The sequence below is a fragment of the Hydractinia symbiolongicarpus genome, chromosome 11 (genome assembly GCF_029227915.1).
Source record: "Hydractinia symbiolongicarpus strain clone_291-10 chromosome 11, HSymV2.1, whole genome shotgun sequence".
Taxonomy (NCBI): domain Eukaryota; kingdom Metazoa; phylum Cnidaria; class Hydrozoa; order Anthoathecata; family Hydractiniidae; genus Hydractinia; species Hydractinia symbiolongicarpus.
Window position 1 is genome coordinate 10,138,702 of NC_079885.1, and position 22,829 is coordinate 10,161,530.

General features: G+C 33.0%; 2 protein-coding genes across 2 annotated transcripts; one reads left to right on the forward strand and one right to left on the reverse strand.

Annotated features, from left to right (window-relative positions):
• Positions 1-1,188: 1,188 nt before the first annotated feature.
• Positions 1,189-22,145, reverse strand: LOC130613786 (pre-mRNA-splicing factor ATP-dependent RNA helicase PRP16-like). Its single transcript, XM_057435126.1, has 18 exons — positions 21,579-22,145; positions 21,029-21,179; positions 18,231-18,355; positions 17,383-17,594; positions 16,612-16,797; positions 15,067-15,225; positions 14,379-14,606; positions 12,339-12,500; positions 11,893-12,039; positions 11,023-11,763; positions 10,592-10,756; positions 9,691-9,839; positions 9,544-9,598; positions 8,711-8,845; positions 8,226-8,351; positions 2,165-2,260; positions 1,387-1,505; positions 1,189-1,308 (listed from the first exon to the last, which is right to left on the reverse strand). The coding sequence occupies exons 1-18, from the start codon at positions 22,129-22,131 to the stop codon at positions 1,236-1,238; spliced, it is 3,582 nt and encodes a 1,193-aa protein (XP_057291109.1). The 5' UTR covers positions 22,132-22,145; the 3' UTR covers positions 1,189-1,235.
• On the forward strand, positions 4,402-7,026 carry LOC130613787 (glutamate--cysteine ligase regulatory subunit-like). The gene is made up of 3 exons (XM_057435127.1): positions 4,402-4,509; positions 5,901-6,538; positions 6,690-7,026. The coding sequence occupies exons 2-3, from the start codon at positions 5,917-5,919 to the stop codon at positions 6,935-6,937; spliced, it is 870 nt and encodes a 289-aa protein (XP_057291110.1). The 5' UTR covers positions 4,402-4,509; positions 5,901-5,916; the 3' UTR covers positions 6,938-7,026.
• Positions 22,146-22,829: the final 684 nt, after the last annotated feature.

Sequence of the window (22,829 nt, forward strand, 5' to 3'; positions counted from 1 at the left end):
AGCCTCTTGTTTGTGTGTTTTCTGCTGTTTATATATTTATACTGACCGTTTTTATTGTACATTTACATTTTCTTGTTTTATTGTTGCTAATATTTTTTATTGTATTTATTTTAAGGACCCATGTTGATAACAGACTTTATAATGTCTGAAATGGCCATTCTTGTAAAACATTCGTCAAATAAATAAATAAATTTGAACTTAACTGTGTAATAAGCATATTTATAAATATTAAAAACCTACAATCGAAATTTTTTGTAGTAAATTCTTATTTCTTTTTTCCTGGAATCCATTTTAAGCTCCGCTACTATATGTATTCCTGTCCACAGAATAGTGTGGAAACCTCTGCGCAAAAAAACATCAAACAACGCTAACGTTCACAAATAACCGAAAAAATAAGTCAGTTGTCACCTTGTTTTTTTTTGTTGTGTATTATTTTAACATAATGGTGCTGCCTTGCATCTGCGGTCTGCATTACATAAAGGCGCTACATTGCATAAAAGCGTTTTATTAAATACTAGTCGATAAGACCGGTGGAGAAATCCACTTAAGCAGATTGACAATGGAAAAATAGTTTGTTTTGGATGTTTTGCTGACGACAGCAGTGAAGATCCCAAAAAAATTGGAGAAATTTCTTTTTTCATTTATTGTAATGTGTAGAGGTTGAAACGCTAATTAAAATAATGTATAAGATGATATGTTTTCGAGGAACGCCAAAGAAGATATAAGGGTATAAAAATTCTGCTGACGTCATCAAAGGCCCGTGAAAACACAAAAATTGCTTTTAGAAATTTATATACCTGTTGCCTTCCTCGTATAGATCTTGAAACGCTGATCAAAAAAATGTATAGGATCATGTACTTTTGACAAACGGTTACGGAAATATTGTGGTTTAAAGGTTTTTAAATGATGTCATCAACCCATCCATTTCGAAACGGATTCGGATACCCAGGTTTGGGAAAATTACCCAAATTGGTCCTAGGCGGTCCCTAGTTACGGTGAAAAAACATTGACGTCACCACACAGTCTCTGTATTATATAGATGGCGCTACATTACATGATGGCGCTGCATTACATCAGGGCGCTGCATTAAACAATAATGGTGCATTACATAATGGCGCCGCATTACATGATGGTGATGCATTACATCAGGGCACTGCATTGAACAACTTCACTTTTAAAAAAACTACATTTTTCTTTATACAAATGTATTAAAATTATTCAATGTTAAAAAAACGCTATAATCCAAATCTCGAGGGAGTTCTCTTGGGTGTGGCAATCTGCTGGCGGCCAGGCGTAGCAATAGGTGTCCTAAAAACCATGTAAATATATTAAAGTAAAACCAAAGACATTTAAAAAAAAAGTATTTAAATAGTGCAAGATGATCACCTTGTTGCAGGAGTCATTCTAGATAATTTTTCTTCTTTTCGAGCTTTGATAATCTCGCTCGCTTCTTTCATTTGATTCTCCATCCTACGTTTTTCTTCCAGTTCTTGTTGTCGTTTTTCCTAAACAAAGTACGAATCAAAAGTTTTATATCGCTTTGTCGATTCATCGATATCGACATTTATATCGCTCGATACGTCGACATTTAAATCGCTATGTAGATATACGGGTATTTGTATCGCAAGTCGATATTTATATCAATATGTCGATAGTCGACATTTATAATCGCTATATCGATAGGCCACATTGATTTAGTAACGAGAGGTATCAACCGTAACCATATTTAAACATGCAAAATCCGGTAGACGTACGACAAACAATTATATAAACTCTATTTTCAAGAATTATAAACAATGATGTCATCACAACATCATTTTAATCGCAAATATATAAATAAATATTAAATATAAATATAAATATAAATAAAAACACTAAAAGCGTTGTTTACTGTGAAAATCCAAAACTAGGAATGTTAAGAACCTTGTTAATTCTTAGAAATAGAGACTGGTTTCCATGCTTATAAGCATATCGCCTATAAGCACAACGCTTATAAACATATTTAAGCTTAGATAGGGACTTGTGGCTTTGTAAAATTAGTTCTACAGTTTTGTGGATGTTCTTTCAAAGCAAAAAACAGGGTCATTTTATCTAACCCATGTTCTATAGCTCATAAAGCAAAGTTTAAGTTTTAAATTTAAATCAATCAATGAAATATACGTACAGTTCTCGATAATCCAGATTCTTTCACAGAAAAAAACATGGGGCCAAGCTCTGCCAACCAATGGCCATCCACCGCAGTGACACATTGCATGAATTCCTAGAACATAAAACAAACCAATATGTTAATTGTAAAATCAGTAATAAAATTCCTTTAAACAGAATAGTTGAATCGCTATTTCAGGCTGAGGACCCCCCCCCTGCACCAATCGTAAAAACAACACTTTAAGTCATGAACACGCGAATAAAATGTTAACATACAAACATTCAACATGTTGTCATATTTACAAGACCTATTTTTTCTGGTGATATTTTTAAATACAGCAATAAATTATTATGCCTTTTGACATTTTTTTCTGAAAGAATTCGTTGGAAAGGACAATGATATAGAAGTGTTGGGAAGTCAATTCATGTAATATTGTAAATTGTATAAAATGGCTCGGCATTCACCCATTAAAGCAGGGAATACTGTAAATTGTATAAAATGGCTCGGCATTCACCCATTAAAGCAGGGAATACTGTAAATTGTATAAAATGGCTGGGCATTCACCTATTAAAGCAGGGAATACTGTAAATTGTATAAAATGGCTCGGCATTCACCCATTAAAGCAGGGAATACTGTAAATTGTATGAAATGGCTCGGCATTCACCCATTAAACAGGGAATACTGTAAATTGTATAAAATGGCTCGGCATTCACCCATTAAACAGGGAATACTGTAAATTGTATAAAATGGCTCGGCATTCATAGGTAACCAATCATTCAACACATACTGAAAATTAACCAATAAATCTTCGGTTGAAAGATAACAAAAAAAGTAGAAAATATTTTACATATACTATTTATTATCATGCTGGCTATTTGTTTCATCCTTCAGCTAACGTATGAAATAACAATTCAGTGTCCATAAACAGTGCTATTTTTATCTACAAACGAAGAAAGTGAGCACATCCAGTAAACCATCTTTGATGGATAATTCGAGAAAAAGAACAAACAAAAAGTATTATGAAACTTTGTTATTTTTGTCAGCCTAAGTATTGGAAAAACGCCAGAATAAATAGAACACGTTTTGTTATAAGAATTATGAGGCTAAAATATTAAGAATATGCCTAGACTCATTTTTTAATTTTTTTTCGGATGTAAAATTTGTATAAGAATGGTCCCTGTATTTAAGTTCGAAATAGTGAAAGTTTGAGATAATGGAAAAATCTTAAAAATTACGCGAAGATAAGCAGGAAGAAAGTTTAGCGAATTTTTTTTTTTTTTTTGCATTTTTTGCGATATTAATTTTCGCGGTTGACCAAGTTCAATAGATTTAGCAGGGATTTACATTCAAGGGCATATTCAAAAATTAAATCTCGCCGAAAGTAACTGAAATTACTTTTTATACAATTTCAGAGTTAGAATTTCTCATTTTAAACATTGAATACCGACTTTGGATTGATACTTACTACACTTTCAGGACTAAGAGAGTCAATTCTCTGTATTTAAAAGCATATTTCTGTTTGGAATAACAAATCATTTCTCTCGTTTTATGGATTTTTCGTCTTACTTCGATTAATTTTATAAAACGACTTACTTTGCTAGTCACTTAGAAATCACAATCAAAAATATAATTTATCAGAATATGAAGACTGTTAATATGCTGTTAGTCTGTATTAATGCTAAGAATATATCACAACATATAAGGCTAATATTTGTCAAAAAAATAAGAATATACCAAGACTGGAACAAAACAAAGCAAATAATTTCATGATACGGTATCATATTTCTTATTTTTACGGAAACCGGCAAAACGTAACGATTCCATACATCATAAATTATAATAGTGAATAAAATTTGATTGATTGATTGATTGATTGATTGATACAGTGTTTTTACAAGCGTTGGTATTAAAAATTTATTTTCAAGTCACTCATAGTATCATGCTAACGGTTTTGTGGCGGCATTTTTGAATTTGTCATTCACATTTTTTACCACTAGTAACATTATTTGCACAAATGCTTAAAATACGCTGAATCAGCACACCTGCTTGTTATATAAGACCTGGTTTGCACGTGGACTTATAATTATATAATCAGCAGTAATACGCAATAACCAACTAAATTTAAAATTATTTTAACAAAATATTCAAATTAATTTTAGACATAAACAAAACAAAACTCTTCTATCGCGTGTTAAAATTTTACATTTCAACACTAACGCGTAAAAAAAAAGTTTTCACTTCATCATATAGTGAGTAGAAACCAGGTCTTCGCCTAGGAGTTTAATGAGCATTCTGAAAGCAAATCGGTTTGAAGCTGCAGCAAAAATATTCTCCGCTTGAAGAAATATTTTAGCAAATACCAGGTGAAAGTTTCAAAGCAATATTTCTTCCTATTTTTATTTTTTATATATTTTTGTTTTCATTGTTTTTATTATTATTATTATTTTTACAACAAATATGGATACTGACTAAGGTTTATTCGAGAATGTTAGCACTTGCAAGGTTGATTTTTCTCATTTGACAAAAAAGTCAACTGCTTGCGAATATTTATGAAAGTTTACGGGGTACGCATTCCGGTGGTAAAAAAAGCAGGACCATGTAGGAAACGTATATCTTTAAAGGCACTAAAATTGACGTTTTTAAAAAACACTCTTTTCTTTTCAAGATTTCAACAATTTTAGGAAAAATAAGGTCTTGGGTTACAGTAGATTACAATACACCAGAGTGTGTGAGGACGTCTGTTGTTTTCAACGCAAAATCAAAACATTACCTTGTTAGAAAACCTATCTTTATTTTTTAAAGATTCATACTTAAACTACAAATGTTGGGAGTGAAAGAATTTTTTTCCTAAAAAGCACGTTTCCATACAGAATCAAACTTTCTGCATTACAAACAAGGGAATCTATGTTTGAGGTATATACTAAACACTTCAAGCGATAAAAAAACATTTTTACGCATTACAGGCGATAAAAACAGGTATTATTTCGGTGTTCTATAAACGTGCGTATAATTTCGCTCACAGTCCTAGGTTCTAGGTTTTGAATTTAACGTAAAATCGTACAAGATGTTAACGTGTGGGTACTCTTTGAAATAGTGTTGTAATTCCCTTGTGACTTTCTTTTAAAACTTTACATGTATATAAAAGCGCATTAGCTAATTTTAATGTGTTGTGGCAGAGAGGCGGTTTCACTGTGAGACACACTACAAAAGAATGCGAGATGTTGTGTTTACATGTTCTTTTGTTGTTATTGTATATCACAAAACGTGTGTATAGGAATTCCCAGAACGCGACACTCTTACTAATGAAAAGAAAAATTCCATGCATAGTTGTAAACAAATTAGTCTGACCATATAATTGAACGTTATGTAAATAAACGATCCTAAAGTGTAACGAACGCATTTTGGATTGACTATAAAAAGTTCTCATATTGTAAAATCTTTGGAAAGATGCAGGTTTTTGTTTCTAAGGTAACATAACTCCTTGAAAGGAAAATAATAAAAATGATCTAACCAGAGGTTCAAGAAAAACAATTTTAATGTGAATATTATAAGGGGAAATAGACAACACGGCGCTTTAGACGTCATAACAAGAACAAAAGCCAATGAGAATGCATAATTTTTATGATGTTATCATGTGAAGGACGCGGTTTTATTGTTTACATTTTATCAGCAATGACAAGTCCTCTGAACAAATACAGAAGCTCAAAGGTCACGAAAAGACATACCTTATAACAAATTTTTAATTTTTTTTTAGTAAACAGCAAAGAAAAATGACTGAAGTTGTGAGTCATAGCACTGGATACGTTAAGAATGGACATAGCGAAGACTACAAAGGCGACTGCACAATATGGCTGCATACTGGAAATATCGCAAATTGGAGCAACTTAAAATCTCGCAAATCAAACGATATTCCTGCAAACGAGCTCTACCAAAGTTTGACGCGAACACTTGAGAAATGGACAACTGGGCACGGTGGTATCAACTCAGGGGAGCTTTACATAAATTGTTCTAACGCCGAAAAAATGGATGAAAATGAGCGTGGTTTGCTTAAAGTTACAGCTAAAGTTTTTCTTCAAACATTAAAGCCGAAAAATATTCGAGAAGCCATTGACAGTACGCTCAATCAGTTAGGTCTACGACACATCAACAATATCTACCTTGCTCTCCCGCCATTGGAAGAAGGGACCTCCTTCGCAGACATCATCGTGCCTTTTTGGGAAGAAATGGAAAGATTGAGAGACGCTGGTATTGCTCCTCAAATATCCATCTGTGATCTGGATCGGGACAAGTTGGAGACACTAGTGGAGATGGTTCGCATCAAGCCGGAAGTAAACCAAGTCAACCTCACATCCTGTTGTCATATGCCGGAAGATCTGGTGGCATACGCTAAAGGTGGGTTCAATATAAAAAAACCATCACCCTCCTCCCCTCCCACAAATACCCTGACCACTCACAACCTCCACTAGCAAATCAAAAACAGAACTTATTGTTTTTACTGACAAAAGGTATTAATTTATTTATTTATTTGACTTTTGTGTTTTAGAAGTTGGAATAGTTTTGCATACACATGGTGATCAATATGTCATGCTACCTGACGAAAGCGTTGAAGAGCTTATCCGTACTATCCAACCAGAAGACACAAGAACATACACTACAGAATGGGTGGTACGTTACGCTATCGTGGTCAAATGCAGAGGCGTCATCAAAAACAAAGGTTATATCACTTCAATAAAAGCAAAAAATGAAAAACAAAATGGCGCAGAAGCTGTGAAAAACGGGCATAGCAACTGAAAAAAAACATTATCTTGGGTTTATGTACAATACGGTTATTTATTTCATTTATGTATATAGTTTATGTGAAAAGATATTTGACTACAAAACTGTTTTTTACTATTTTATCAGCATTATAGCCTTTTTAAACTAGAAGAAGTTTTTTGTTAAAGTTTTTGCTTAACTGGTTTAAAGACTGATTTCAGGTCTAAATTTTAAGCGGAAAAATTTTACTTTGGCATAAATTTCACAAAAAACGCGCTCGTTTTAAGTGAAAACAAAAACAGACAATTTCAGTAGACGATTACTTATTCTCCATTTTTTTAGGCTGTCGTCTTTAAATTCTTTAGATTCTTTAAATGCGCGTGTCTCTTTTTACTGTAGTCTATTTTTTCCCGCTCTTGAAATGAAATTAACAAATTTGCTCAAACTACAATGAAATAAACTTTTTGACAAAAACGGCAATGAATGTACGTATCAGCAAACTCTGTTAGAAATGAAAACCATCCGATGAGAAAATTAAATTTTTCGCATTCAAATTTTTCTCGGCAATCGATTTTTCGCGCGCAGAAAGTTTTGCGACTTTCGTTTTTTTTTTGGCCTTTTTGCAAAATGTTTCTGCATATTCAAAATTCGCGAAATTACAGAATATTCCCGACTCACGAAAGTTTTTCCCATCCAATTTTTTATCGATATATCCATTATTTTAAGTCGTTGTTTCTTAATCACCCCGGACTGAAGGATGGTGCAAAGATAAAAGACTTGCACATTACCCTTCAACCCACGAAGCTGAAACCAATTTACGCGGCATGGGGTGTCGATTTTTGTAATCACATCACCACGGATAAAGGAAAAGAAAGTAATGAAAGTGGGTGGAATTTTGGGTGCTTAAAGCTTGGCCTGGAGAAATTGCCGTCGGTCGACTCCTTCGGTGATACTTCTCCAATGTTGAATGATGACGACCAATCCGATAAGATAACGCTCCTGACTCTCTGTGCTGTTACAGCGGAAGAGTTTCTCGTTTTGACTGGTTTTGCCAATGCTGACGACGGATTCAGAGTGGAAAGAAAATATTTAAAATACATAAAAGTCACTATTAAAGTTGTATTTTGACATGTTGGTAGCACTAATTCGCGAAAGTTTATGCCCTCGATTTGGCGATTTTTTTTTCTCGAGAAAATTTCTGCCCGCGAAAGCTTCTGTCCCTAACTCACTTTTAGCTGGAAAGCTACTATTGTTGCTACTAATGGAAATGCTTTGGAGAAGCAACGTATCAAAAAATCCAAACATTTGGAAGCAACTAACTTACCCGTGAAGTCATGATGAGTTCATGATAAACCACATAATCGGGCGAATAACCCATACCATATAATGCGCTACTTGGATGTAAATTGCACGGCATTCCTGTTCGGCAATTTGCGTATTCGCCAACTCCCTAACAATAATAAATTATAAGTTTAACTTTCTATGTAAAAGCAGCTTTATCTAGTTTCAGTTGAAGTTGTCAGTCGTGTTATTGTTGTTGTCGTTGCTAACATTGTTGTTAATGCTGTCGTTGCCCCTAATGTTGTCTTTGTTGATACTTCCATTCTTCTTGTCGCCGTTGTCACCACAGTCTTTGCCGTAGCTGTCGTCATTGTTGCTGTTGCTAACATTGTTGTAAATGCTGTTACCGCCTCAAGTTTGTTGTTGTCGTTGTTCCTGATCCATTCTTTTTAATCGTCGTTGTTTTTTTCGTTGTCATTATTATTGTCGTCGTCGTCGTCATTAAAACAAACAAATAAAGATGCAAACCTTTAGCCTTGCAGCTTGATGAAAATATGCAGAACAGATTGTTTTTCGAACAACATCGTGATCAAAACCACATGATTTGATCGGCATTTTTAAAGCCTTTGCAATGTCCTTCAACTGAGCACGTACTTCACGGACCTGAAAATATATAAAAACCAGTCTAAATCATCGTCTTAAAATATCACATTTTATGTTTCCACGTTTTTTGTGTGTACAGAGAGACACAATACAGATATTATTAATATAGAGAAAAGATAGAGATATAAAACTCAAATTTTTCGTGAGACAAATGTTTTTCCATGGCGATCGATTCATCAAAACAAACATTTAAATTCATTTCTGAGTGTCTACACGCTTTGGTTGAATACTAATTTTCTTTCTGCTACAAAAGGCTTCGCAACAGAGCGGTAATGTCTCCTGCCTTAAGGAACCGCGACATTAAAATGCGTCACATATAAAGCGAAATTCATACCGATATAAACGTCATGTGCGGCGAATAAATAAACGCCGAGGCAAAAAAAAAATAAAAGGAAGTCAAAACGTAAACAAACTTATCCTGAATGAACGTCTTATTAAGAAAACGGACAAATTGTGTTGAAAAAAAAAAAAAAAAATTGTGCATACATTTGGGCGATCTAAAAAACGCGTTTTTAGGAAATCAATCTTGTCACTTCAACCAAAAAGTCATTTACTGAAGAACACCTTCCTTAAATGATTTCCTGTAAACAAACGAGCAGTTAAAGAGTTGGGAAAGGAGTTAAATCAAGCTTCCGTGGTGAAGAAAAATCTTTCTGCCATTAGATATCACGTGAAATCTATGACAACGTTAGACCTACCTTTTTCATTGCTTTAGGATGTATGAAATGCTCTTTGCACCAAGTCGAGGAATACCTTAACAAAATGAGTTCTGGATTATGGGAACAGAAAAAAAACTATAAACAATTATTCAAACAAACAATAAACAAACTCGTAAACATATATACCCATTTGACTTCCACTGCTGGTACACGTGTAAATACGACAAGTGGTCACTCTCAGGTACTTGAAACTTCTCTCGTGCCGCGTCACTATCTTCCTCGCGACCACGTGGTCGAGAGAAAATCGACGGTACTGATAACATGGAAACAATAGTCTAAAAAACGCATTACATGGTAAATCTAACTCGTTTCTACAACTTTGTTTTCGTAGCTAATTTGTAACAAGGGTTTGTTTATTTTTATTGTTACTATTTTTCTATTTACATGCACTATATTTTTATTTCCTGTTAAAATTAAAAAAGTTAATCAATCACCTTAGTAGTATGATGAATTCATCCTGCTATATTTTGACAAACTTTGCTAAAACATATTTACCTTTCGCGAGCTTTTATAAACTTTGCAAAAATAAGTTTACGCAAAAATTATCAAGATATTTGCTATTTGCAAAATACGCGAAAAATTAATTCTCGCGAAATTTGGATTTTTTTCTTTTCTTGAAAAACGATTTGCATTGATTCTTTCTAATATACCAAGGTCATGCTAGCGCTATACAGATATGTGATTTACAACATCCACAGTCTTTATTTTTTTATGTATTCTATATAAAGCACCCTAAAACGGTGTAAATTGAGAAAATGAGTTCTCGCAAAAATTAATTTCCTCATCGTACTGTTCAAAAATCAAAATGCGTTTTAAAATTTGTGCAAAAATATTCATCGAAAACAATGTTAATGCAGTGAATACAAAAGCATAAATAAAACAGCTCCATTCAAAACAAGATTCTAATCGACAGAGCAATCTCCAGTAAATTATAATCTAGGAGATTCTATATTATAGTATATATTATAGTTGTTCAGTGCTGTCCGCCCTAAGTGGGCGTGAAATTCAATATACACAAAAGTCTTACCAACACTTCATCACAGCAGTCCATTTCAGATGCAACAATCATCATTTTAGAAAGCGCAGGGTCTAAAGGAAACTCTACCATTTTTCTTCCCATCTTCGTAAGCGCCCCAGTGTTGTCTATTGCACCAAGTATCCACAACTGATACATGGATTGCAATATGTTGTCCTAAAAAATGTATTTTTGTAAAAACAAAACAAATAATATGTTTACACATTTCAGTTAAACCAAAACTTTTTCTGATACCAAATTTTTATTTCCGATAATTTAACTAAATTTTACAATCACCACTTACCAAAGTTGACGAGTTGGATTTACTTGCCTTTAAGACCTTACTTTTCAAGATAACAGCTTTAATTGTTAACGAACGTTTTAAAATAAAACCTGACCAGTAGATATACAGCAGGGTAAAAGAGTAATTTAATAATTTCTACCTGTGGAGGAGGGTCCATAAAATGAAACTCAAGTAAATCTTCAACATTCAATGACTTTAGTAATAAGACAACATTAGCTAGATTGGTCCTTTGAATTTCTGGCACAGTTGAAACTAATAATTCATTTCTATACTGACTTTCGGTGTAAAGACGAAATGCCTGCCCTGGTCCTGTTCTACCAGCACGACCCGAACGTTGGTTTGCATTTGCTTGACTTATAGGATACACTTGTAATGCATCCATACCTATTCTTGGGTTAAATACTTTTAATTTACAATATCCACAGTCTACAACAAAGCGAATTCCATCAACTGTTAAAGAAGTTTCTGCAATGTTTGTCGCCACAACACACTTCCGTACTCCATCTGGAGCTTTTTCGAAAATTTTCGCTTGCAAGTCAGAAGGCAACTGAGAGTATATCGGTAAAACAGCTAGCGGTGGCACTTCTTCTATTTCTGCAAGTCGTTCAGATATTAAATCACATGTGACTTCAATATCTTCCTGTCCAGGCATAAACACTAGAATATCACCTTCCGCTGGCATCAGATGAACTTGCAATGATTGTTTCACAGCAGCATCAACGTAATCATCCAATACTGTCTTACTATACAAAACATCAACAGGAAATGTACGTCCGGGAATTTGATATATAGGAACATTTCCAAAAAAATTAGCAAATTTAGTAGAATCCATGGTAGCAGAGGTGACAATTAGTTTTAAATCGTTTCGTCGAGCAACAACCTAAAAATATCAATACACGAGTGTAACTTGACACAATATTTTACTTTATTTCACACAAAATAACAACTTCATGATTTCAAATATTTGTGATTAACTCAAGTGTTGAGTCTGTAACACAGTACTACATACCTCTCTTAGCAACCCAAACAAGACGTCAGTATTTAGTGAACGCTCATGGGCTTCATCCATAATAATACAGCTGTAGTTATCAAGATCCGAACCACCAAGCGATTCTCGAAGTAAGATACCATCTGTCATATACTTTATTACTGTTTGCTATAAAAAATGTTTTAGTAAGAAAAATTTTGTATTTTTGCTTAAAAATTGTTATATAACATGTGTCAATCAAATGTCATATAGCAACAGTTAAAAATGAATTAAAATTGAAAAAAATATTAGATTTGTGAAATTAATTGTATGCAAAAAACCGAAATACTGCGCTTTTCTAGTATATTTAGGGTTAAAATGGGTTATTTGAAAAAATAATTCTCTCTTAATTACCTCCTGTAGATACATACACCCTTTTAATTAAAGTCTCAGGGTCATTAAGTTTCTCCTTAACACTAACCATTTACCTCGCTGGTGACATCCTCAAAACGGATTGCATATCCAACATCTTCGCCAAGGTTCACGTCCATCTCTTCACTGACACGTTTTGCAACAGACATTGCAGCCACACGACGAGGTTGTGTACAGCCAATTAGTCCATTTTTTGAGTAACCTTCTTCATGTAAAAACTAATGTTAAATATGATGGGTTAAAAAAATTCTTTATATATGACAACAATCAAAGAAGTGGATATCAAGCAGGAAGAGATGTGAAACTCATTTTATTAAGAAGAGAGTAGAAATTATAAATGGGATTTAGGGTTTAAAACGGTTCATAGGTTTTAAATTCAAGGTTTCTTATTTTAACTTGATGAAAAATGATAAAAAAATAGTGAGTGGAGGTAATGGTAGGTTTCAGATGTCATAAACAAGTTTTATAGGTTTTTAAATTAAGGTTTCTTTTCCTGAAACATTTGAAATATAAATTATTAGTTATAAAATAATAAATTGCAAAGAAAAGGAGTAAACTTAACCCTATTCAGCCCAGGGTATAGGGGGGCGAGTATAGTCCCAGGGGGGGAGGGAGGGGGTGGCAAAAATGCCCTACACCCATAACTTCTCTTGTATTAGGTGATAACTTATAAAATATAAAAGTTGGTACGGATGTCTGTCACATGACAACAAAAAATCATGCCTCAAATGCTGACTGTCAGCAATTTTTTGAAGTTGTGTAGCTTTATGATTGATCTTTATGTCATTTTTGTAAATGTTGAAAATAATGTTAATTTTAATAAATAAATAAATAAACATTTTAGCTATTTTGGCTTAGTTTAAGACCCTTTGAGGCGCCAAAATAACAAATATTATTCACATTTGAAAATGTATAAGTCAAATATACATGGACACCTGGTTAGAGATATAGTTCAAAGATTGATTCTATACATTTTTTTATTGAGAAAGGCTTACAATCAGATAAGAAAAGCATAAAAATATTATTGACCAGCAACGCAGGCATCAAAATATTAGTGAAAACTAAAAAAAAACAAGATGAAGGCGCTGCATAAACTATCTCGCTATGAAAATGCACAACTATGAAACATTGACAATGCGACCCAATTCTAAAATTTCTGCTAACAAAAAATACAGCCTATTATTCATGGTTAAAGTCGCGCTATTGAAACCTTTATGGTCTTAAAAGGCATTTAGGTGACACAAATCCAAATTTTGATGCCACCATCATGTTCAGCATACTTTTTTTGTTACCTGTGCTAAATTTTGTCGAAAATAAAGTAGTTTTAATTTTTGGGCTAATTTTGGCCTAAAATGACATTTAGGTGACAAGAACTCCCAAATTTTGATGTCACTATCATCTTCAGCATACTTTATTTGTTAACCGTGCCAAACTTGGTCGAAAATAAAGTGGTTTTACTTTTTGGACCAATTTTGGCCTAAAATGACATTTAGGTGACAAAAATAAAAATTATGATGTCACTGTTATGTTCAGCATACTTTTTTTGTTAACTGTGCCAAATTTTGTTGAAAAGAAATACCAACTGAAACGCCATTTAGATGACTTCTAAGTACTTAGAGAGTTTAGGTACGAAGTTTAAATCTGTGACGCTGCAATTGACCATTTGTGACATAGTTATAGTCAGTTACGAGTTGGAAACCAATACTATCCTCGCAGGCGAGATAGTAAAAAAAGGGTGTAAGTAGGTCTTCCATAAATATAAAAAAATAATGCCCACAGGCGTCAAAGGGCAATACAAGCGAAGTGAGCAAGTTGGTTGAACAGCTTTAGACATTAAACATAAATGTTACCATTCTAAGTCCATTATAATATCCATATACCAAAATGCTAAAAATAATTAGAACAGTACCTTTCAAAATAGGTGTAGCACACCACCTGCTGTAAAATGTATTACCATTAATGGCTCTAGAGTTATTAACAAAAGTATGCAAGGTAGGGCATTTTGCCCCCCCCCCCCCCCCCCCGCCCCCACCCTTCCTCCCCGGCGTGAATAGGGTTAAATAAAAAATACAATTAGTGACCAACAATTACTGCACCTGTGTTAACTGTGTTGTTTTTCCTGATCCAGTCTCTCCAACAATAACAACTACAGGGTTGTCTCGAATTATGGTAAGTAGTTCAGATCGAGCTGCAAATATAGGCAGATATTCCCTTTGTTCTTTCAATGTTTTCCTTCGAGCAAAATCGCTTGATGCTTCGGATTTGCCTGACATTACGTCAGCAAATTGATGACTTTTTTTATAATCGGAACCGTCATCATCATCCTTAAGCAGTTAAAAATTATAATTTCGACCTTTTTATTAACAATGTTAGATATTCTGATTGCTATTTATATAGTTTATCGATTTAAAAACGTAATCATCAAAACCCTGGGGTAAAACCTTATCAAAGGGTTAAAGTTAAGCAAAGCAAAGCAACAAATCGATTGCCTCTTTTATTTCCGGGCGTTTATATAAGGATTTATACCAATCTATAAACATACTTCATTGCACAATTCTAAGTCACTTTTTACGCAGATTTTTGTGATGGCGTGAATCTTAGCACTGCATGCCACATTGATCAAAGTAAGTGCTTATTTCGTGTTTGCTCTTACAGAATTTTAAAACTTCTTGGGAGATTATAAAGAATTTTTTGTTAATCTTTATTCGTTAATCTTTATGTAGTTGCCACTACAACAAACTCTAACCAATCTGTTTGTAGAAATCTAAATAAAAATGAATATACCTTCTCTTCTTTCTTTTTGACACCCATTATATTACCAATGTTTGTTCCTGCTAGTTCCCATTCTTTTTTCTGTGCTTTTAAGGCTTCCTTCTTTTCACGCTGGAGTCGTACAGAATGACAACCTTTTCTTGCAATTGTTGCCATGTCACTTGTTGGATCCTATACATATAAAATAGTAATTCAAGGACCACGATTTCTTTTAAACACTCTGATTTATTTCTGGATGAACCAAAATATGTTTCAATGGATAGCATTTAACTCTTTCATTATTATTATTATTATTATTATTATTATTATTATTATTATTATTATTATTATTATTATTATTATTATTATTATTATAAAATTGTTTACCCAGTATAGCCTCTTCAGTTTCTACAAGTAGTTATAAACGAGGGCCATTTATTTTCCTAAAAAATATCTAAGACCACCTTGACGAAATTCTCATTTGGGATTTAGAAGCCCTTATTTTACAATTATGGATTACACCCTGTAAAGCTCCCAATTGAGCTATACAAAAACCATGTAAGCACAGCAATTACTAAACTAGAGAACCAGCTCAGATATCAATCCTATTCTCACGAGGAGCACTAAGCAGAAGGGAACTCCGGCAAGACCTTCTACATCGTAAGCAAACGCTCTACCGCAAGGCTACAAGCCAGTAGCATTTCAGTAAGATGCAATTATCATACTGGGTTAATATGCATGCCCAAAGCTTATTTCATTACCATATACGTTGTTGGTTTTATTCAGAGTTGAATGGTCCCTGATTTTTTTCTTTCTGAAACCATAATTTTTTCTTGAAATTTACTAAGATTAAAATTTTGCATCAAAACTTTTTATTTTAAGGAATTTAGAAATACATAATTAAAATACATTTCTAAGTTGGTCCATGTTGTCAGATTTTTTCAAATTACAGTATTAGCTTTAAATGGTGTACCATCTACATAGGCTGATTTTTAAAATTGATTTTAAATATTGCCAGCACATGGGTAGAACCACACAAAGAGTCTTTTCTAAGTTTTTGAACGAAATTAATAATATTATGTTTAAAATTATTTTAAAAAGGTATATTTTTCAGCAGTAAGGATGAATGAAACGTTTGAAAAGCTTATGCTTTTTTCATAAACGTTGTTTAAAATAATTAAACATGTTTAATCTACTTCCTCTGTGTATAGATAATCCTTTACAAAACTTTTTATAGCTAACTATTAAAATATCTAGAAAAGCGGAATTTGGGTAAAATGGTAGATATATCCAAGACATATCCAACATTAGTCCACTAATATGCAAACTAGCTTGAACATGCCCTTGTACTTATTTAGGTGTCCTCTCCCTACTAACTTGAACATCTCTTAGTAATCTATTTGTTTTTTGGCACTGATAAAAGAATGATGAAGTCATATTTTAGTCAAAAAATCTTCAAGACAAACATTCGAAGAAGCAAGAAAAAAAATGTTGCAGTTTACTGTGGTTTTGATTGAAAAGGAAAACTAAAATAATAAATAGAAAAATAGAAAGAAAAAAAATTAAAAATAAAATTACTTTTATAGGAATCACTGGTTCAGGTTGTTTTGTAAAGATAATTCTTCCATCGAGAAATGGCGGAACTATGTTATGTACAAGCAAATGAACTTTGGCTTCATCTGATTCATCAAAGTCATCGTCAACTTCTGTCCGGGTTACTACACCACTTGTCAATAACCTGTTGTTTTCCCACATGTCATTATCCTAAAAAGTAAATAGAATCTACAGTACTGACAACTGTTTTTTTGTTCAAGTTTCTAATAGATTAGGCAAGTTCTTAATCCTCGTAGCATAAATGTTTGCGTAAATTCAGATTTATCTGGAATTTAATAGGACCATTTAAGCTTGCACAAGATGGAAACAGTTACAAAGTTTCAGTACTTAATTACATGCATTAATTGTAGTACCAACCTCATCCAAATGGACACCTGAGCATCACAAACTATTATTATCACAAACTTCTATTTTTACATATACATTTCAAAATATCACGTATTATTTATGCTAAAAAAGGTATCCCGTAGCAAGGTTTAAGACAAAAAAATGTTTTTTAATTCAATCTTAATTATTATCATACACTTTTTTAATAACCCCCTGTGCAGAAAATTAAAAGAAACAAGACCATCAAACTGTTTTTACTATCAGTGTTTCGAAATAGCCAAATTTTCGTTGAAAGGGTATGTTTTTTTAAAAAAGTTCAGTGATGGAATGAAAGATTGAAAAGATTAAACTGTAGCTCATTGTGATATTATCTACAAATTTATTCAGAAAGATAACGCCTGTTTTTACCTTTTGGACTTGTCTGGCTCTTGCAGAACGTTTTTTTGCATTTTGTTTTTTCAGTAGATCTTCTTTCTTTTTTACATACTCTTCTGAAACATTTGCAAAGGGATTTGTGTTTTCATCATAGCCCGCATCCAAGTCATACCATGCTCGATCTAAATTCTTTTGCTCGTTTTCCCATTCTTCACGGTCTTCTGACGAACCTTCATTAGGCCTTCCTATAAAAAGATTTTTGAAAACTTTATGGTATCTAACATCAGACTATGATTTTAGTAGAGGATAAACATTGCAATGGCGATGTGAAAGTTTATTGATGTGCAATGCAACAATGTGCAACTGTTCTGTTTAAAATAAAGTTATAAGTTTAAAATGCAACACAACAATCATGGTGCATCATCAGAGCATTCTTTTAAAGTTCTTAAATAAATACAAATACAATCAATAAGAACCCCAAAAAGAACTGGAACTGAATGCCTGTAAATCAAAAACGCGCCAAAAATTGATTATGATACAAGGCAAATTTATTTTAATCAAAGAACTGCTACAGAAAAATTAAATTATTGTCTATTGATTTAGTCTGAATCATGATGTAATTAAGGTCCAATACTGCAATACTCAGTTTTTCGTTTTGAAAATGTCTTATTAGCAATTATTAATTAAACTTAATTATTTTGGATTGTCAGAAAACCGACATTGCAATAAACACTCACAAACCGCAATTTAGTATACAATTAAATAAAAGAGTCTAAAAGTTCCCCTTAGATAAAAAAGATAAAAAAAATTTTCTTTAAAATTTAATATTCAATGAAAATGCTTTTAAACTATTGCGTAAATTAAAAATCAAAGGAGATTACTTGGAGTGCCTCGTTCACTTGGTGTCCATCCACCTTTTCTTCTATCATCTGCCCAATCATTATACTTATGTGTTGGCGTAAACCTGGGAGTTTCATCTTCGCGTTGACGATGCGACTTTGTGTATCTATAATAGAAATGTTATATTAATTTTTCTTCCAATGAAGTCCTATGAAGTCTTTTTTTTAAATCTGTATCTTTTTCTTAAACTTTAAAACTCAATTGCACTGGGGAATGTTGTTATGTTTTTTTAAAGTTTTGAAGGAGATCATAGCATGGATATTAAACCCTATTATTTTTGTTGAATAGTGTTTTTTGTTTTCTCCTATTTCTCACCGACATTTACAATTTCTCTCTTCAGCCTAATTTCCATTAAAATCTATATTTGATGTTTAATACTTGTTACAGAGATATTTGTGTTTTCATTTGTGTATTTGTTCACACGATTTGTTATGCAACACATCTTGTGTCGCTTTGTTTCATAATAGTGACTGTTGCTCAACACTTTTATGTTACTGGAAACTGACCATCTTTTTTATGATGTTTCGCATTGCTGTTGAAGTCTTTCTAAAGTTTGACAGTGACAAAGAACTAGCAGGTCTCAATCAATGAAGGTGATAATCAATTAGGGGGCTATTTATTTGTACCTTAGATGGAAATCTGATGTTCCAAGTGCTCTAAAAACACATTTAAATCCAAGTGCCAAAATTTGTAGCATGGTTTAAAAATATATGCTCATTCTTATTGCATAATTTTAAAACCAAAGTAACTTTAAAGGGGAAGTTTGATCAAAAATTATATTTTCAAAATCAATAGTAATACCCTGGATACCATAATTCTTTTTAAGTGAAACCCTCTTTTTTTGAAATAACATTTTTACGAAGGCTTGGTCGAGTTTGAATTAAGACGTTCTATAGTTCAAAAAGCGAAGTTCGGTGTTGGGGATTAGGTGTAATCACATGAAGAAGTATTTTGTGTATATATTTTTATTATTTTAATATGCCAAACTGTGCTACCATTGACTGTACAAATCGAATTAGCGATAATAAAAAAGAAAAACTCAGAAAAAAAAGACTCTGGATTTTATATTTGTTCTCAACATTTTGAACCAGAATGATTCAACAGTTTCGTTATTTATGTTTGTTAGTTAAGTTTGTTAGCTATGTTTCACCAAACAGCCAAACATTTGTCTTTTAAGTATTTAGAAAATTCAACACAATATCATTTATTATAGCCATTTCCAAAACAAAACCATGTCAAAATATTATAATTCCTTCCCATGTTCGCATTTTCTTTCTCAGTGCTAAATGTTTGTGTTTTCACATCTAAAATTCTTTAAGAACATGTGTAATTCTTTAAGAACATATTAAATTTCGGTCTTGTCTTTTACCGAGTGCATTGCATCGCCCCTTAAATTATTGAGGGCAGACAGTGCAGCGGTTAGTACTGGCTTACAAAGAAAAACCATCCCAAGAATTTCGGTTTCAGTTATACGTTGTTTTTCTACAAAGACATGTCTCAAGTTTTGATTTCTAAGCATATTCTCTCATTCGATTTGTAAAGCTAAATAGAATAAAAAAACCACTTTTGTGTTTTTTTGTGATGCTTTTGTGGCAGTAGCAAATAATACAGAATAAATATATGCGAAGGAGAGTTGAATGATTTGAAGATAAAGCTTGAGAGAAGCTTGAGAGAAGTTTTGAGTTAGTTTTTTGTGCTTGTAGGCATATTTTTTTATCAACGCGAAGACTAATATTTAAAGGAAATATGTAGAGTTTTGTTAAGGTTTTAAACACGAAAAAGAAAATTATGCTTGGCTAATTTTTTGTTTATTTTACCTTCGAAATGATTGTCAGAAATTTCATTTGTATCCCTGCATCACAAGCCTCTCACTGTACGACTCCATCGCTCTACAGTGACCACCACATTGGCACCAGGTATTGTTGCCGATCCTAGAAACTTCTTCTTCTTCATCACTCTCGAAACTACACGTTCGAAATTTATTCAGTTTTTCCAAAGTAAATTCTGGTTGAAAATTTAAGGGACTGAGAGCAGATAAATCAGGTATGAAATCATTTTCATCATCGTTGGAGCTTGAATCGCTGCAAATTGGATCCATTGCTTACAAATTGAGACTATTTTCAAAGAAGACAGATTTGAAAAGAAATAAAGCTAGAAAAAAATAGATTCTTTTAGCAAACTGTGTAGCCTGTGTTGTGACTTTTTGTTTTGAACTATGAAACGTCATACTTGAGTTAGAACCCAGATTTTCTCTTTCTGATGCGCTTTTTTAAAAATGGAGCATTTTTAAGAAGTTTGTGTCAACATTACAGACATTTCCAAAACTCTGAGTTTAATGAAGTAAAGTTTTCTTGTTTTTAGAAATATAAATACGCAGAATTATAAAATGAAAAAAAAATTTTTTTTCAAACTGAACTTCACCTTTAACTTAATCTGTTCTAAAAAGTATCAAATTTAATTTGTTTTTTGCATAAGTAGTTTAGATCCCGTGCTATTTTCTAATTAATGCAAAGTATTTAAAATAGTTTTTTACTATAAGAGATTTTATCAACAAACATAAAATGTGGCAAAAGAATTGTGTTTTTAGAGCAAGAAGGCTTCAACTCATTAATTCTTAGTGCTCTAAATGCTCCAAGTGAGCTGCTCCTCCAGGAGTTCATCCAGATTGACCCTAATTGCCCCAGATTAATAAAGCAATGGTTAATAGTACATTTGGAGCATCCAGACCCGAATCTTGTAAGTCAAAGAAATACCCATTATGTTGTATACATTGACATACCGGCTCCTTTCGGTTCTTGTTGAATTGCGATAACTTCTCTCACTGTAACTTCCATGCTTAGATCGAGCTGGTGATGGCATGTCCCATTCTGATTTATTGTATTTAACACTATTATCACCATCCCAATTGCTCCGAGAGGGTGTGTCAAGTTCTAAAAAATACTTTACATGCTTATTAAAAGAACCAAAATTTTCTTGTCTTGCAGAACAACTTTTATTTTAACTAGAATAATAGAATAAATAATGTCAACAAACACCAATCTTCGTATAGGCTTAACAAATCATTGTTATTAAAAAAATAATTATTGGCCTGTGGAGAATTCCATGGGCAATCGACAGTCTGTACATATTTCTTACACCTGGATATCGTACATTCTTGCCTGTCTTTTAGCCCAAGAAGGAAAAGTTTCTTGCCCTGATTATAATGCTTTTTACAATTTATTAACCACTTTTAGTTTTTAACAAAAAAAAGGGAATATATGCTACCACCATTTTTGACAGACAGACAAAGTAAAACTATATTATTATGATAAAGACATTTTATTTCTTACCAAATTTTGATCTTGGAGTTGTTCTTCTTTCATTTACTGAATCTCTTGAAGTTGGAGTATCTTCCCATTCTGCATATCTTCTTGATGAAGACTTTGCAGAATGCTTGTCTTTGCGACTACTTTTATATCTTTTTTCTCTACTTGTTTCTCTATGTTCATACTTTGATTTCTTTTTATCACTCTCTGCATATATGCCTGTTCTTCTTTCTTCTTTATCTCTCTCTTTTCGACGCTTAATTTTCTCCCTTGCGCTTTCGCTCACACCTCCAGGATTGGAGGGTGTCTCAGGACGATATGAGCGATAATGTTTATCTTTTCTCTCAGAGTACTGCTCCTCATCTTCACTACTGCTATCACTATCACTGCTATCATGTCTTTTTTTAACGGCCTTCAATTGTCGCCGTTTTTGCTCAGCTAGTTTTTGCAGACCTAGAACACTTCCAATAGGTTTCTTAAAAACATGATCATCTGTACTAGACTTCTTCTTTTTAATGACCAATCCACCCTCACCACCATCGCTTCCTTCTAAGCGTTTGGGTGCATCTGAAGTCATGTTTGTTTACTTTTCTAAAGTACAAGAATATAGTGTCTTATTGGTTATGTTTTAGTTAGAATTTCAATATGTTATGCATTGTAGGTTCACTTTATTGATGATTTTTGTAATACTACTTTATTAGTCTGGGAAAATCCACTTGATTAGGGAGACATTATTAATGATCCATCCAAATACAAAGTTTTAATAATTGTTAACTAAATACAAAGTCCTAAGTCCACACTAAACATTGACAAGTGAACTTTGATAAGTTGAAATGTGTGAATCTAATATAGAAATAACCTATATGCAATGAAGAACTTTAAAATTAGCTGTCTTGTCTGAACATGTGTTGACCAAGAGTGTAGCTAATCAACCAACTCCTGACCAAAATAAAGAATTATGCAGAGTAAGATATCATAAACACAGTCCCTTTGTAATTGGTAACCGCAGATTACAGCTGTTACCTAGCCATGTGATCCTCTACTGGTGCAGAGGTGAAAGCTGATGAGACACAGATAAAACAAGTCAGCATAGATAGATAGATAGATAGATAGATAGATGTGCATATTTTACATGGCTAGCCTCACAAATATCGAGGGATATACCCTGTCTATTATTTCCAGGAGGGGCCATGGCGTAGATGGAGAGTCCTAGAGTATTTAATGCTCATTTTGAGCTACGCAGACCCAATTAGAGCCCGCGCTCTACTAGACAAC